Genomic DNA, 18,549 nt, shown 5'->3' on the forward strand with positions numbered 1-18,549 from the left:
TTGAAGCACCTTTGGCAGCGATTATAGCCTCAAGTCTTCTTGGGTATGACGCTACAAGTTTGGCACACCTGTATTTGGGGAGTTTCTCACATTCCTCTCTGCAGATCCTCTCAAGCCCTGTCAGGTTGGATGGGGAGCGTCGCTAAACAGCTATTTTCAGGTCTCTCCAGAGATGTTCGATCGGGTTCAAGTCTTGGCTCTGGCTGGGCCACTCAAGGACATTCAGAGACTTCTCCCAAAGCCACTCACACACACACACATTGTCTTGGCTGTGTGCTCAGGGTCGTTGTCCTGTTGGAAGGTGAACCTTCGCCCCAGTCTGAGGTCTTGAGTGCTCTTGAGCAGGTTTTCATCAAGGATCTCTCTGTACTTTGCTCTGTTCCTCTTTCCCTCAAGCCTGACTAGTCTTCCAGTCCCTGCCGCTGAAAAACATCTCCACAGCATAATGCTGCCACCACCATGCTTCACTGTAGGGATACTGCCAGGTTTCCTCCAGACGTGACGCTTCGCATTCAGGCCAAAGAGTTCAATCTTGGTTTCATCTGACCAGAGAATCTTGTTTCTCATGGGCTAAGAGTACTTCACGTGCCTTCAGGAAAACTCCAAGCGGGCTGTTATGTGCCTTTTACTGAGGAGTGGCTTCCATCAGGCCACCTCCTGGAAGGTTCTCCCATCTCCACAGAGGAACTCTGGAGTTCTGTCAAAGTGACCATCGGATTCTTGGTCACCTCCCTGACCAAGGCCCTTCTCCCCCGATTGCTCAGTTTGGCCAGGCGGCCAGCTCTAGGAAGAGTCTTGGTGGTTCCAAACCTCTTCCAGAGGCCACTGTGTTTTTGGGGTCCTTCAACGCTGCAGAAATGTTTTGGTACCCTTCCCAGATCTGTGCCTCGACACAATCCTGTCTCGGAGCTCTACGGACAATTCCTTCGACCTCATGGATTGGTTTTTGCTCTGACATGCACTGTCAACTCTGGGACCTTATATAGACAGGTGTGTGCCTTTCCAAATCATGTCCAATCAATTTAATTTGCCACAGGTGCACTCCAATCAAGTTTAAGAAACATCTCAAGGAAGATCAATGGAAATAGGATGCACCTGAGTACATTTTTTTTCGAGTCTCATAGCAAAGGGTCTGAATAAGTATGCAAATAAGGTATCTGTTTTTTATTTTTAATACATTTTAAAAAATGTCTAAAAAACTATTTTTGCTTTGTCATTATGGGTTAGTAATAATTTAATCAATTTTAGAATAAGGCTGTAAAGTAACAAAATGTGGAAAAAGGGAAGTGATCTGACTACTTTCCGAATGCACTATATGAAAATCAGTATGACCCAACCTCTCCAGTCGTATGGGAATGTGATATATGAGGGTCTTTATGGACTATGACTGTACTGAATATATCAGTGTCTTGGGATTAAACTGTAGTTCTGGCCTCAGCACCACAACTAGGGCTCAAGTGAGGCTCAGCATGGCAATGGTTTGACTGGCTGGCTGGGAGAGAAGAGGAAAATCACACTGCAGAGGACTCAGCCTGACTGAATGGTTGCCATGGAAATCCCTGGTCCTAAATACATTTGACCCTTTTGGAAATTGCTCATACACAGATATGAATTGTGCCTGTCATTGTATGACTGGTATGATCACATCAGAGGAGGCTGGTGCAAGGAGCAATAGGAGGACCGACTCATTGAAAAGGCTGGAATGGTACCAAACACATCAAACACATGGAATCAATGAAAATGTATTCCATTCCCGCCATTACAATGAGACCGTCCTCCTATAGCTCCTCCCACCAGCCTCCTCTGGATCATTTAATACATTACAGTAAAAGCCCATATAAACCCATTGGTTATATCCTGACTGTCCTAGAACTTTGAATCGAATTCCAATGATGACCATTTACCTTAAGTAGTTTTTAGGACCCTCACCCCAGCGGACAACATTTGTCATGGGAATAGACAGTCAAGTTATGAAATCTGGTTTCTGGTTGAAGAGATGTCAGATAACTATATTAGAAGCAGATAAAGAGGTATTTTTATAGACATGTAAACAAAATGTCCTGTGTACAACCTCACGTTGTCATTGCAACATCTGATCTCATTGCAACGAGTTTTGCCCGCTGGGTCACTTCAATAAATGTGATGGCAGAGTGAGCTAAAGATATGCTAGATGGGTGAGGGATAGTTGGGGAAAGACTGGGACCATACAGGTGGGTGAAGGTAAAGGAGGCTAGGTAGTGTGCAAACTTTACCTGGAGCGTCAGCACAATGTTCTCTGGCTGAGGGTTGCCCAGTCAGATGAAGAAGGCATGCAGAAGACAAAGGCAACGCAGAGTCAAAGAAATAATGTGGATGAAGCAGAAAATCAAACTTAAAATTCACATGCATATTCAGACAGTTGCACATACAGACAAAGAGCATCTACAGGCTCTAATGTATAGTACATTCCATTTAATGTTTTGACCTGCAATTGACTGGAGGCTTCAAAACAGTTTGATCCTGATCAATAAATAAATGCTGTCTGGAAACATTCAAACACTTTTCTTCTGAAGATTCAGGAGAAGCCTAGATCTTCAAAGAAAAAATGAGTTGTTAATTTAAGGTGTTTATTAGACAAAAACACGACTGATTTCTCCCTCAGTTTGCAGTCGTACACATTGCCAGAGGCAATTACTGTTCTTCCAGCGTACTAACACATAGGAAGGTCTCGCCTTGGATTACAAAAGCAATTAACACATTACTTTAGAATAGATAGAGTGGTGCCAATCGCACAACATCTCAAATATGAGTCATTTCCGTATCATAAATAACTGCGTGACACTAGTGAGAAAGTCAAATCATAAAAATCTAGGAAAAAGCACAGATAAACATAAAGTGTGTACACAAACAGACTCACCTTCTGATACTCCGACTGAATGGCTCCAAATTTATCCTTGGCGACTTTGACGACGAGATCTGAAACGACATGGAGGAAACAGACAGTGTGAGGTCCGCTTGTCGCAGTTCAGCGCTGTCACATTTTGTTACGCAACATCATGTTCCCCCATGAGTACAGTACAGAAACGTTCACAACACCACCCCCTGAGGACCACCTTTCAGCTCTAAATTGTACAGTAGTAAATTACTTACAGTACTGTGATGCTATAGTACACAGAGAACCAGCTACACAATATGATGGCTAATAATTTGTTATTTACAGTATATCATATCCATGGGTGTTCAGCCAGAGATACATGATAGTGTTCTATTTAATTCTGTGTGTCCAGCAAAGCTACCCACTGATCTAGAAACAGGCTATTGCATCTTCAGTAGTGGTGGATGATACCGTATAGTAGAAATGTAGAACTCTAGACATCTAGTGGGCAGCAATATTTGATATGTGTATATACAGTATACTGTATACTGTATACACATCACATGCGACTCGCAATAAGACTAAGCCATTAGCCTACTCAAATGTTTATCTGACTCCATAAAGATAGGAATATGCAAGAGACTATGGTTGAGTTACAGTAATAAGCAATGAAGAAATGACTGAGAATGGAATTCTAAATACAAGTGTATTTAATTACTTTGTAAAATGAATGGATTCACATACAAGGCATGAAGCTTAAGTTACAAATCATTAACAAGTATTACAAGGCATTATTCTAAGCATGGTCAGAGACAAAGAGAGAGGGACAAAGAAACCATGGCTTGTGCCGTCGTGGCCCATAGCTCATGGGAGAAGGAGAGAAATAGTGTAGGTATCTCACCACAGCAGGTCAGGAACATAAGAGAAAGAACAATGAATCTTTTCTAAACATCTCAGTTGTTTGGATTCAAAATCTGAGTTGATGACCAATACTATTACTGTAAAGTTAACCTCCAATCAGATATCAAACCTACATGATGTAAATCTCTCAGAGGTGTGACAATGGGAGTTGGCAAGATCAACACAGAGAATGCTGAATTCTTTTTTTTATATATGCTTTGTTTTTATTGTAGGAACACAAAGAAAGTACAAATAAAGTAAAATAAAAAGAACAACAAAAAAGATCTGGCAGTTATAGTGCACGTCATACTGTCATCATATTAGTTACATTGACATCTTTGAATTAGACCTTTTCCAAGTACGAAACCCATTTTCCCCAGTATTCCTGACCTCTCTCCTCTTGTGTTCTTAAAGCAAAGGTCATACGCTCCATGTGGTGTATTTCTTTTACAATGTCTATCCATTGTGTCACTGTGGGAGGGTCTTTTTGTAGTCATTTCCTAGTGATAGCCTTTTTACTGGCTGCCAGTAGGACCTTCAAGAGGTACTTTTCTCTGTTGTGTAAGTTATCAGGTATTTCACCCAAGTACAAAGAAATGAATGTTTGTTCTATGTCAAATCCCATTATTTTTCCAATGTTAGATCTTATTTCTCCCCAGTAGGTTTCGATTGCGGGGCAAGTCCAAAAGATATGAGTGATCCACCCTCGATAGGCCGCATTTGATCTCTCTGTCTAATTTATTTTGCTTAACTACCCTATACCATGTCTTCAGAGAGAAAATCCACTGATTTTGTCTACTGTATATTTCTATTACCATGTCCTTATTTCCCAAAACTGACTGTATGGGTGTCTCTGTCAAAGTAGTCTCAATGTCTTTCCATTTGGATTCATATTCTGAATTGCACCAACACACCAGAGGTCTCATTGGGCTGACACATAATAATATTTTAGGTTTGGTAAGGCCATACCCCCACAGTTGTTTGGTAATTGTAATGTTGTATATATAATTGTTGGTCTCTTACTGTTCCAGATAAACCTTGATATCCGTTTATCTCTAAACTGTTTAGGCGGGATTTCTATGGGCAGTGATTGGAACAAATACAGTAACCTCGGCAGGATGTTCATTTTGATTGTTTCAATTCTACTACTAAGATCTAAGGGAAGTGAATTCCACCTGTCTAGGTCATCATTTATTTTCTTGTTGATGTGATCGTAATTCATGCAATAAAGTTTGGGTGTATCTTTTGGTAAAAATAGTCCAAGATATTTAATGGATGAAGAAGTCCAGTGGAAGTTATACCTACTCTTCAGCTCTTCCTGTGGGGTATAATTATATACTAGGGCTTGGGTCTTGAGTACATTAAGCACATACCCTGAATATGTTCCAAATGTTTGTAAAACATCCATCAATCTAGGTACACTTGAGCCTGGGTCTTTAAGGAATAACAGAACGTCATCAGCATACATGCATATCTTATGTTCACGGCCTCTTATTGTTATCCCCTCTAAGGTTGGGTCCTGTCTTATTGTTATTTCCTCTAAGGTTGGGTCCTGTCTTATTGTTATTTCCTCTAAGGTTGGGTCCTGTCATAGTGTTATTCCCTCTAAGGTTGGGTCCTGTCATATTGTTATTCCCTCTAAGGTTGGGTCCTGTCTTATTGTCTGTGCTAATGGTTCGAGGTACAAGGAGAAGAGCGTGGGTGAAAGATTACAGCCTTGTCTTGCCCCTTGCTCTAATTCTATCGTTCGTGACAAATGTCCATTTATCTTTATTCTAGTGGTCGGACATGAATACAGTGTTTTGATGCACTGTATCACTTCTTTGTTGAAACCAAATCTTTCCATAACTTGGAATAGGTAATCCCATCCCACTGAATCAAATGCTTTTTCTGCATCTAGACTGATTAATATTGCACTTGTCTTATTCTGAGTAATGTGGTCCATGACATGCAGTGTTCTCCTTATAATGTCCTGTGTCTGCCTATTTTGTATGAAACCAGTTTGATCTCAGTCAATCAATTCTGGGATTATGTTCTCCATTCTTTTGGCTATTATTGATGCATATAGTTTATAATCCGTGTTAAGAATTGCGATAGGTCTATATGAAGTGCATTCCTTCTTATCTTTACCCTCTTTTGGGATTACAGATATGATGGCCTCCCTCCCTGACGGTGGGAGACCCCCCCTCCCGCAGAGTCCAGTTAAAACAGGCCTTAAGTAGAGGTGTTAGTTGTTCTCTGAAGGTCTTGAACCATTCTGAAAGGAAGCCATCAGTGCCTGGAGACTTGTTTACTTTTAGTTGAGATATTGCTTTATTAATTTCTTCGGTGGATATTTCCAAAGTTAGTCTATCATTTTGCTCTGTCCCAATTGAGGGGAGATCAAGTGAGTTCAAAAAATGCCCTATTGTCTGTGCATCTTCCTTCTCTGGTTACTTGTACAGAATTGTGTAATATGATTCAAATGCATTCTGTATTTAATCTAATTTGAATGTGATCTTCTTTGTTTTGGGGTCTTTTATTTTGAAAATGGTATTCTGTGCTTGTTGTTTCCTGAGTCTCCATGCTAGTAATTTGGTTGCCTTTGAGCCTGCTTCATAATATCGTTGTTTCAGGAACCTGAGCTTTTTCTCTACTTCTTCAACATAAATCTGGTAAATTTCCTGTTTTACCTTTTGAATCTCTCGTAACATAAGAGGATCTTTGTATTGACTATGACATTGTTCTAAGTTTCTTAGTGTTTCCTGTAATTTCAGCAGTTTCTGTGCTTTAATCTTTTTCTTGAGAGATGATGTGACTATGATCTTTCCTCTAATAACCACCTTAGCTGCATCCCACAATGTAGCAGGAGATACTTCCCCGTTATCGTTATTCTCCAGATAGATGTTCGATTCCTTGAATGCTGGATCATTCAGCTTGCTTGTATTAAGTCTCCATAGAGTATTTATTGGTTTGCTATCAAGGTGTAGAGTAAGGTAAACTCGAATCATGATCTGATAAGTCGCTCTGCCCGATCCTACAATCCTTAAGCCTGTGTCTATCTGCACTGTACATGAAAAAATAGTCTAACCTGGAGTATTCAGTGTGGCGGGCTGAGTAAAAAGTATATTCCTTATCGGTCTTGTGGGTGTCACGCCATACATCGAGCAGTCCTAGATCCTGCAATATCCTATTTGATCTTTTTAGAACGCTGAATTCTTAAGACAAGACACTTTGGGGGCTGGGTTGCCCTACATGGACATGTTGAAGTAAACATGTTCTGTGCAGGTCAAATCTGAACACATATACAGGGCCTAGTTGTTCATATTGGAAAGATAAAAACAAAGCCACTGATTATATTTTGTCAGACTGACACAAGGTAAAAGCAAAGTCATGAGGTGAAAGGGTCAATCACCAAGTTTCCATGAGTTGAAAGGGTCAAGCACCAAGCTTCCATGAGGTGAAAGGGTCAATCACCAAGTTTCCATGAGGTGAAAGGATCAAGCTTCGATAATACGTCATATTACTGAGATACTGCTGAGGACTGAAAATACTGCGACAATATTGCCACTTCTCAAACCCTCTTGACACTCTCGCTGTGTGACATATTGGGAATGTGGTGGAACATGGCATGTAGCACTCTTCTCATCAGTTGTGTTAATTTCTCACAAATGATGATGACAGTGGCGTAAAGCGGCCTGGAATGCAAAAAAAGAGACAAGGGGCATGCTCTTGCTGCAATGCAGTTTTTTTTCACAGGCAAGTATAGCCAAAAATGTTAATAAAGACACCCTAAGGAGGGAGGTAATCGTTGACAGGCACTTTTTTAGTGAAGATGGACCATCTATTACTCAAAAGATGGACTGTGATTTAAGAGAGGAGGTTGCCTCAGGCTTCTCTTTCACCCAATTAATCTTGCTTTTATGAAGATCATTGCGACTAACTAACACATGTTCCATGGAAAACCAACTTCAATATCTTTGTCTTGACATTAAATTGTGTTGAAAGGAGGACGTGTTTGCATATGGATGGCTCGTACATGCCAGTCCTCACCAGAAAAGAGTCCTTAGTAAAAATAATTTTGACACATAATACAAATAGCAGAAGTTGCTCACACCTTTCACCCATTGGTTCCCCCAGGGTTGAAAATTCATCAAAGAAAGACCACTGGTTTCACTTTTCTGACAGCTCAATTTGACCTTGAATCGACCACTGTCAATATCCCCTCACATTCTGAGAAAGAGGGTTACCAGGATAGTGGGTTTTCGCATCAGAAGATTACTTACAGCTACCCTCTGTGAAATCACATTAGCTAGCAACAAACAGTATGGGACTAGGCTACATATCAGGGAAGAGGGTCTAGCCTGCATGGCAAGCAGCAGCTTAAAAGTAGAAAGCCTTGCCATCCTCCTCCGGAACATGGCAAACAGCCATAAACTCACAGTAGGCTCTGGGTTAGCATTCATAATATATTCCCATGGGAAGGTTTCAAAATAAATCCTTGAAACATTTCAAGTGAACTCTATAGACAATGCAATAATGCACCTGATTTGACACAAACTGTTATAATCTGTTATAACAGTTAGGCCTAGCGCCTGTCAATACAAATGAACACTGCCATTATCTGACACATGGGTTTCTACTTGGCTAGTTAGCTACCTAGATATAGTCTGATTGAAAATCGGAGTGACGTGTTACTATTATCTCTGTGCTTCACTGAACCTAATGCTGTGGGAAGAAGAGAAGGCATGCAATTAAAAAAGGTGACTAAGTGACCAATATTACTATTATAATGTTCACCCAATTAATTCCAAGTAGCATGTATAAACCCATGTCAGCCGCTGTGCTGCTAGCTGACTTGCTAATGGTATTAGATCGAGGGTACGCTCTAACACTAATTGAGAGGAACTGGCCAGCCACCTTTACCTCACTGACGGGGTTGAAAAGCGTATGAGACACACATGACCATCAACAAAGTAATAGTTCCTCATGCATTTCCTGTTCCACCTTGTGCAATGGAAAAACGGCTATTTTGGCAATGTACACAGAGACGGGTAGTTATTGGAGGGCCATGTCTGAGAGTCTCTCATCCTCATTTTGACCTTACAACATTGTACTGGTCTGCTCTGTATACTGACTTGGGAGTTTTATTTTAGGATGTAAACGCTTGTGCATGAATCAAAAACAATAGGTGTTTTTAGGTCCGTCAAAGATGGCGGGTCGGTGCAGGAGACTTCACCTTGAAGCTTGAAAGCCTCATGGCAAAGACAGTACAGCAGGGTTTGTCAACTGTGTTTTGCCTCCTGCCAAATGTTTTCTGAGCTAATAGTTGGCGGGCCAGAACATAATTACTATATAGTATTGGCACAATACATTTTCCTACACTACAAATTTAACAACATTTTTAACAAATCTGATTAGGCCATAATAAATTCAGTGACAATAACATAATCCTTTCAATCTGATTACACTTAAAATCGCCATGTCTCTATTCAATTATTATTTTTGTCTATTTCTCTGTGCATCGATTGGTGTGGAAAAACAGGTCTATGTAGCTTACTGTAGGCTACACAACTTTTTTTTACGTCAACATTCATTCAACACAATTAGCTTGATAGCAAGAGAAAATGTCGCTCTCAAAAAGTATTTAAAAACAAAAGTGGATAATGAAAATCAAAGTTTCAGGGAAGAATGTACAGAGAGATATGCGTTCATCTTACCATCTTTTTCCAATGCCAAGCCAGTGTGTCTTATTTGCAATGAAAATGTCGCTGTTTGCAAATAATTCAATCTAAGACGTCATTATGAATCTACGCGTGGAACTTTCAAAGTGGCCTTCCCACCCCAGAGGCCAGACGCAGAAACATTTTTGTTAACTGCAAGCTAAACACACGGCTTTTTTGGCTGACATATTCTGTCACTTAAATGGGTTAAATTTCCAGTTACAAGGAAGAGAGAAAACAGTCGTGGACATGGTGGAAAAACGTAAGGCCTTTACTAGGAAGCTTGAGTTGTTCGATTTGGACTTGACATCTGGAAGGCTTCTGCACACTGAACAAACGACAGGCCACAGCATGGAAGATTTCATCAAGCAGCTGAGGGACAACTTCTCCACCAGATTTGAAGACTACAGAATGCCCATGGATATCATTGTGTTTGTACGTGATCCTCTCACAGTCCGCCCAGGTGTAGAATTCTCCTCCCTTGCTAAGAAAACAATACCCTCGCTGGATGAGGCCCGCAATTCAAACTGAGCTGACTGAATTTGAGACATCGAGACAAATCAGGGATGCGCACAGGAGTGCCGAGTCCTTGTGTGTGTTTTGGGTGGCAGCTCAGAGGAATACAGCCAACAAAGAATCTTCCATTTTATGTGCTAACAATGTTAGAATCAATGTTTTATCTTTTATTTTTTTATTTTTTTAAATTAAATGTTAGAGTCCTCATTTTCCTCTATGAACGCAGTATAGACTCAGACAGTAACCGGCTTTCACATATGTCAATGGAGGACTGCCTGTGCACCAAAATCACAACCCTTTCACGCGAGATCCACAAGATCGTGTCCGAGGGGGGATGCAACTTTTCCCATTGAGTAAGTAACGCAGTGTCCTATATGACTGTATTTAGTAAATACTAACATTATTGTGAGCGCTTATCCAGGGATATTTAGGTCTCAAGCTGACAGTTTGTTCTGTCGTTACAGGAGCAGGCCATTCCGATACAGATATTCAGACACAGAGATCACCTTTTTTTCTTTAAATGTATTGTTTTATGTAGGTTGCTACATTTTTGGCCAGTTGCAATTGTAAGTAGGCCTAATAAAAAATAAATCCCACTTCTATTAGGCCATATATTCTTTGATTGTGAAAGATGCTGTTTAGCCTTATAGCCTACCCCAGCCAGTTCTTATTTTATATACGCCTAGGCTCAGAAGAAATAAACTCCATTTAACCTCTCTTGTTGTTTGTAAAGTCAAATTAAAATGAAGATTGTTGATGAAATGAATTACTCGACTTGTGTAGGTTCAACTCCTTTTGAATGCGCTGTGGTTGCAGCTTTACGTTTCAGCACCACAAAATGGTCTGCTGCAGGCTTTATTAGTTGACTGTGTCCTGCATTCTCTCTGATGAATGAAGTTAAAATGTAACTTTTGCATTATTTAGGTAGTGTAACTTCCTTCTTGGGACAATGCATTTGGGAGTTTTTGCATCTCGGGTCCGATAATTTTTCATTATTATGTTATTTTTTTAAATGAAAAAAATATTCATAATTAATTTGGGGGGCCACATAATATTGTTGGCGGGACAGATTTGGCCCACGGGCCGCCAGTTGGGGAACCCTGCAGTACAGTATGAAGATAGGCAGAAACTGCTTCTCCAAAAGAAATCCTGATCACGTTTGTGGATGATGTCATGGAGACGTTGGCTAGCTAAGCTCAAGCGCAGATACACGTCATCGGGTCTAAAGGCCGTCTCTCGTAAACTGCGTATGTGCATGCCGTCAAATCAAAGGCACTCCTTTCACTATAACGTAGTTATTGACAAAAATGTAAACGTGTCAGTTTGTCACTTTCACGAGGTTGGAGTAATAACATGTTCAACTACTTAAGACATTGGCTAGAATCTAGGTTGTGCCATTTGATTTTGAGAAAATGAACAACTAAGGAATACATTTTTCACTTCTCTCATTGACTTCTCAAACCCCAAACCCCAGCCTGGTGTGCTCGGTCTGCTTCGCAAGCCTTCCCGGAAGTCTCGTGTTGTTGCGCCTCTGGGTTTTGAAACTCTGTGCTCCTGGCATGGGTAACACAATCTGCAGCTGGTGTTGACAGTTGTAGTGACACAGCCTCAAACTGACCACGCAGAAGTAATACAGTCTGCCTTGACCTCCCATTGAACCCAAAATGAGCTAGACAGTTACTAAACATAAAAATGTAAACTCACAAAACATACTGTAGTAGCAGAACTGTTTGAAAAGCTTACATCTACACTGGAATTGTTATGTCTGGTTAAATATCCCAAAGCAACATTGTTTTTATCTTCGGTAAACAGTGATTAGGCATAATGAGGTTTTATTTTATTCATGCATATAATAAACCAAAGAGAAAATTATAGTTGAAATATAGGATATGTTCAGCATGTGTCAGTTTTCCAAAGTTAGAGATCTAGGGGATAACTCGCTACTTAAACACTATAATGTCATGAAGCATTACAATAGGCATGCATAGATACACTGATGAGGATGCAGTAGCTTGTGAACAGTATAGGCATACTCTTGTGGACTTGTCAGCAAGCTAGTTTACTGACCTAAAATGCTGCTCATGTTTCAGTATCTGTTCTCATCATAATCATAAAGAGTCATGACGACATCAGTTGTGCCTGACTTATTGTGACAACTATTATAAAGACTGAAAGGTAGATGAAACGCAGATGTCATAATATCGGGTTAAAGATACAATGTGTGTTGGGGTTAGGAGGACATAGTGATGCTAGAGCTATAGAAACAGGTCAGGAGGATATAGTGATGCTAGGACTATAGAAACAGGTCAGGGGGATATAGTGATACCAGGGCTATAGAAACAGGTCAGGAGGATATAGTGATGCTAGGACTATAGAAACAGGTCAGGAGGATATAATGATATTAGGGCTATAGAAACAGGTCAGGAGGATATAGTGATACCAGGGCTATAGAAACAGGTCATGAGGATATAGTGATACCAGGGCTATATAAACAGGTCAGGAGGATATAGTGATGCTAGGGATATAGAAACAGGTCAGGAGGATATAGTGATGCCAGGGCTATAGAAACAGGTCAGGAGGATATAGTGATACCAGGGCAATAGAAACAGGTCAGGAGGATATAGTGATACCAGGGCTACAGAAACAGGTCAGGAGGATATAGTGATACCAGGGCTATAGAAACAGGTCAGGAGGATATAGTGATACCAGGGCTATAGAAACAGGTCAGGAGGATATAGTGATGTTAGGGCTATAGAAACAGGTCAGGGGGATATAGTGATACCAGGGCTATAGAAACAGGTCAGGAGGATATAGTGATACCAGGGCTATAGAAACAGGTCAGAGGGATATAGTGATACCAGGGCTATAGAAACAGGTCAGGGGGATATAGTGATACCAGGGCTATAGAAACAGGTCAGGAGGATATAGTGATACCAGGGCTATAGAAACAGGTCAGGAGGATATAGTGATGTTAGGGCTATAGAAACAGGTCAGGGGGATATAGTGATACCAGGGCTATAGAAACAGGTCAGAGGGATATAGTGATACCAGGGCTATAGAAACAGGTCAGGGGGATATAGTGATACCAGGGCTATAGAAACAGGTCAGGGGGATATAGTGATACCAGGGCTATAGAAACAGGTCAGGGGGATATAGTGATACCAGGGCTATAGAAACAGGTCAGATATCTGCCGAGCTATCACCCTCCTATTCTGCCACCCCTTTGTGCGATGATGTTCCAAACCCAGCTGACCTGGATTGAATAGTGTGGCTGAATTCCCATTCCTCAAGCGGATGTAAACAGTCCCTTAGGCCCAGCGGTAAACAAGAGAGCTGTGTCTTTCACTGACTTAACAGGAAGAAGAGCCAAGGGGGCTAGGGTTCTATTACACAATAAGACAGGTAGGACTCAATGTCAGTAGGGGTATATTGGAAGGCATATATTAAATCAGTGATGGGAAAACACAGCAATGCAGGTCTCTTCTGAGAGCGAGATGATACATTCAGTGCCTTTGGAAAGTATTCAGAAACCTTGACTTCATTCACATTTTCTTACGTTACAGCATTATTCTAACATTGATTAAATAAATAAAAAATATCTGCAATTTACACACAATACCCATTAATGACAAAGCCAAAACAGTTTTTTTGATAAAACAATTACATAAGTATTCAGACCCTTTGCTGTGAGACTTGAAAATGAGCTCTGTGCATGCTGTTTCCATTGATCATCCTTGAGATGTTTCTACAACTTGATTGGAGACCACCTGGGGTAAATTCTATTGATTGGACATGATTTTGAAAAGGCACACACCTGTCTATATAAGGTCCCACAGTTGACAGTGCATGTCAGAGCAAAAACCAAGCCATGAGGTCGAAGGAATTGTCCGTAGAGCGCCGAGACAGGATTGTGTCGAGACACAGATCTGGGAAGGGTACCAAAAAATGTCTGCAGCATTGAAGGTCCCCAAGAACATAGTGGCCTCCATCATTCTTAAATGGAAGAAGTCTGGAACCACCAAGACTTCCTAGAGCTGGCCGCCCGGCCAAACTGAACAATCGGGGGAGAAGGGCCTTGGTCAGGGAGGTGACCAAGAACCCAATGGTCACTCTGACAGAGCTCCAGAGTTCCTCTGTGGAGATGGGTGAACCTTCCAGAAGGACAACCATCCTGGCAGCACTCCACCAATCAGGCCTTTATGGTAGAGTGGCCAGACGGAAGCCACTCCACAGTAAAAGGCACATGACAGCCCGCTTGGAGTTTCCAAAAGGCACCTAAAGAAACAAGATTCTCTGGTCAGATGAAACCAAGATTGAACTCTATGGCCTGAATGCGAAGCGTCACGTCTGGAGGAAACCTGGCACCACCATGGTGGTGGCAGCACCATACTGTGGAGATGTTTTTCAGCGGCAGGGACTGGGATACTAGTCAGGATCGAGGCAAAGATGAACAGTGCAAAGTACAGAGAAATCCATGATGAAAACCTGCTCCAGAGCGCTCAGGACCTCAGACTGGGGCAAAGGTTCACCTTCCAACAGGACAACGACCCTAAGCACACAGCCAAAACAATACAGGAGTGGCTTTGGGAGAAGTCTCTGAATGTCCTTGAGTGGCCCAGCCAGAGCCCAGACTTGAACCCGATCAAACATCTCTGGAGACCTGAAAATAGCTGTGCAGCGACGCTCTCCATCCAACCTGACAGAGCTTGAGAGGATCTGCAGAGAGGAATGGGAGAAACTCCCCAAATACAAGTATGCCAAGCTTGTTGCGTCATACCCAAAAAGATTTGAGGCTGTAATCGCTGCCAAATGTGCTTCAACAAAGTTCTGAGTAAAGGGTCTAAATAAGAGGTTGACCGATTATGATTTTCAACGCCGATACCGATTATTGGAGGGCCAAAAAAAAGCCGCTACCGATTAATCGGCCGATGTTTATAAATATATTTGTAATAATGACAATTACAACAATACTGAATGAACACTTTTATTTTAACTTAATATAATACATCAATAAAATCAATTTAGTCTCAAATAAATAACGAAACATGTTCAATTTGGTTTAAATAATGCAAAAACAAAGTGTTGGAGAAGAAAGTAAAAGCGCAATATTTGCCATGTAAAAAAGCTAAAGCTGGTAGTTCCTTTTAACATGAGTCTTCAAAATTCCCAGGTAAGAAGTTTTAGGTTGTAGTTATTTTAGGAATTATAGGACTATTTCTCTCTATACCATTTGTATTTCATATACATTTGACTATTGAATGTTCTTATAGGCACTATAGTATTGCCAGCCTAATCTCTGGAGTTGATAGGCTTGAAGTCATAAACAGCGCAATGCTTGAAGCACAGCGAAGAGCTGCTGGCAAATGCTGTTTGAATGAATGCTTACAAGCCTGCAGCTGCCTACCACCGCTTAGTCAGACTGCTCTATCAAATATCAAATCATAGACGTAATTATAATATAATAACACACAGAAATAAGAGCCTTAGGTCATTAATATGGTCAAATCCGGAAACTATCATTTCGAAAACAAAACTTTTATTCTTTCAGTGAAATACGGAACCGTTCCGTATTTTATCTAACGGGTGGCATCCCTAAGTCTAAATATTGTGGTTACATTGCACAACCAACGTTATGTCATAATTATGTACAATTCTGGCAAATTAATTACGGTCTTTGTTAGGAATAAATGGTCTTCACACAGTTCGCAACGAGCCAGGCAGCCCAAACTGCTGCATATACCCTGACTCTGCTTGCACAGAACGCAAGAGAAGTGACACAATTTCCCTAGTTTAAAGAAATTCATGTTAGCAGGCAATATTAACTAAATATGCAGGTTTAAAAATATATACTTGTATATTGATTTTAAGAAAGACATTGATGTTTATGGTTAGGTACACACTGGTGCAATGACAGTGCTTTTTTCGCAAATGCGCTTGTTAAATCATCACCCATTTGGCGAAGTAGGCTGTGATTCGATGATAAATTAACAGGCACCGCATCGATTATATGCAACGCAGGACAAACTAGATAAACTAGTAATATTATCAACCATGTGTAGTTAACTTTTGATTATGTTAAGATATATTGTTTTTTATAAGACAAGTTTAATGCTAGCTAGCAACTTACCTTGGCTCCTTGCTGGACTCGCGTAACATGTAGTCAGCCTGCCACGCAGTCTCCTCGTGGAGTGTAATCGGCCATAATCGGTGTCAAAAAAATGCTGATTACCGATTGTTATGAAAACTTGAAATCGGCCCTAATTAATCGGTTGACCTCTAGTCTGAAAACTTACAGTTGAAGTCGGAAGTTTACATACAGTTAGGTTGGAGTCATTAAAACTTGTTTTTCAACAACTCCACAAATGTCTTGTTAACAAACTACAGTTTTGGCAAGTCGGTTAGGACATCTACTTTGTGCATGACACAAGTAATTTTTCCAACAATTGTTTACAGACAGATTATTTCACTGTATCACAATTCCAGTGGGTCAGAAGTTAACATACACTAAGTTGAATGTGCCTTTAAACAGCTTGGAAAATTCCAGAAAATTATGTCATGGCATTAGAAGCTTCTGATAGGCTAATTTACATCATTTGAGTCAATTGGAGGTGTACATGTGGATGTATTTCAAGGCCTACCTTCAAACTCAGTGCCTCTTTGCTTGAAATCATGGGAAAATCTAAAGATATCAGCCAAGACCTCCACAAGTCTAGTTCATCTTTGGAAGCAATTTCCAAACGCCTGAAGGTACCACGTTCATCTGTACAAACAATAGCACACAAGTATAAACACCATGGGACCACGCAGCCGTCATACCGCTCAGGAAGGAGACGCGTTGTCTCCTAGAGATGAATGTACTTTGGTGCGAAAAGTGCAAATCAATCCCAGAACAACAACAAATGACCTTGTGAAGATGCTGGAGGAAACAGGTACAAAAGTATCTATATCCACAGTAAAACGAGTCCTATATCGACATAACCCGAAAGGCCGCTCAGTAAGGAATAAGCCACTGCTCAGCCCCTATTACAGGGGCTGAGTCACTGGCTTACTGGTGTTCTTCCATGCCGTCCATGGGAGGGGTGCGTCACTTGAGTGGGTTGAGTCACTGACGTGGTCTTCCTGTCTGGGTTGGCGCCCCCCCCCCCTTGGGTTGTGCCGTGGCGGAGATCTTTGTGGGCTATACTCGGCCTTGTCTTAGGACGGTAAGTTGGTGGTTGGAGCCACCCCTCTAGTGGTGTGGGGGCTGTGCTTTGGCAAAGTGGGCAGGGTTATATCCTGCCTGTTTGGCCCTGTCTGGGGGTATCATCAGATAGGGCCAGTGTCTTCTGATCCCTCCTGTCTCAGCCTCCAGTATTTATGCTGCAGTAGTTTGTGTCGGGGGGCTAGGGTCAGTCTGTTACATCTGGAGTATTTCTCTTGTCTTATCCGGTGTCCTGTGTGAATTTAAATATGCTCTCTCTAATTCTCTCTTTCTCTCTTTCTTTCTTTCTTTCTCTCGGAGGACCTGAGCCCTAGGACCATGCCTCAGGACTACCTGGCATGATGACTCCTTGCTGTCCCCAGTCCACCTGGCCGTGCTGCTGCTCCAGTTTCAACTGTTCTGCCTATGGAACCCTGACCTGTTCACCGGACGTGCTTGTTGCACCCTCGACAACTACTATGATTATTATTATTTGAACATGCTGGTCATCTATGAACATTTTAACATCTTGACCATGTTCTGTTATAATATCCACCCGGCACAGCCAGAAGAGGACTGGCCACCCCTCATAGCCTGGTTCCTCTCTAGGTTTCTTCCTAGGTTTTGGCCTTTCTAGGGAGTTTTTCCTAGGGAGTTTTTCCTAGCCACCGTGCTTCTTTCACATGCATTGCTTGCTGTTTGGGGTTTTAGGCTGGGTTTCTGTACAGCACTTTGAGATATCAGCTGATGTATGAAGGGCTATATAAATACATTTGATTTGATTTGCTCCAAAACCGCCATAAAAAAGCCAGACTACGGTTTGCAACTGCACATGGGGACAAAAATCATACTTTTTGGAGAAATGTCCTCTGGGCTGATGAAACAAAAATAGAACTGTTTGGCTATAATGACCATCGTTATGTTTGGAGGAAAAGGGGGGAGGCTTGCAAGCCGAAGAACACCATCCCAACCGTGAAGCACGGGGTGGCAGCATCATGTTGTGGGAGTGCTTTGCTGCAGGAGGGACTGGTGCACTTCACAAATTAGATGGCATCATGAGGATGGACAATTATGTGGATATATTGAAGCAACATCTCAAGACATCAGTCAGAAAGTTAAAGCTTGGTCGCAAATGGGTCTTCCAAATGGACAATGACCCCAACCATACTTCTAAAGTTGTGGCAAAATGGCTTAAAGACAACAAAGTCAGGGTATTGGAGTGGCCATCACAAAGCACTGGGAATGTGATGAAAGAAATAAAAGCTGAAATAAATCATTCGCTCTACTATTATTCTGACATTTCACATTCTTAAAACGAAGTGGTGATCCTAACTGACCAAAGACAGAGAATATTTAATAGGATTAAATGTCAGGAATTGTGAAAAACTGAGTTTAAA

General features: G+C 41.3%; 1 protein-coding gene across 13 annotated transcripts in view; it reads right to left on the bottom strand.

Annotated features, from left to right (window-relative positions):
* prom1a (prominin 1a) overlaps positions 1-18,549 on the bottom strand; it is a 120,750-nt gene that overhangs the window by 66,586 nt on the left and 35,615 nt on the right. For 9 of the 13 annotated variants that reach the window (XM_029726712.1, XM_029726703.1, XM_029726701.1 and 6 more), the window contains exons 2-3: positions 2,897-2,955; positions 2,253-2,279 (exon numbers count right to left, since the gene is read on the bottom strand). Coding sequence is in view for 12 of the 13 variants with exons in the window: in XM_029726703.1 (XP_029582563.1) it covers positions 2,253-2,279; positions 2,897-2,955 (86 nt within the window). In the remaining variant the exon portion in view is untranslated. The remainder of the gene's footprint in view (positions 1-2,252; positions 2,280-2,896; positions 2,956-18,549) is intronic. The other 4 variants (XM_029726711.1, XM_029726705.1, XM_029726707.1 and 1 more) reach the window with 1 other exon arrangement.

Source organism: Salmo trutta, chromosome 3 (assembly GCF_901001165.1).
Source record: "Salmo trutta chromosome 3, fSalTru1.1, whole genome shotgun sequence".
NCBI lineage: Eukaryota > Metazoa > Chordata > Actinopteri > Salmoniformes > Salmonidae > Salmo > Salmo trutta.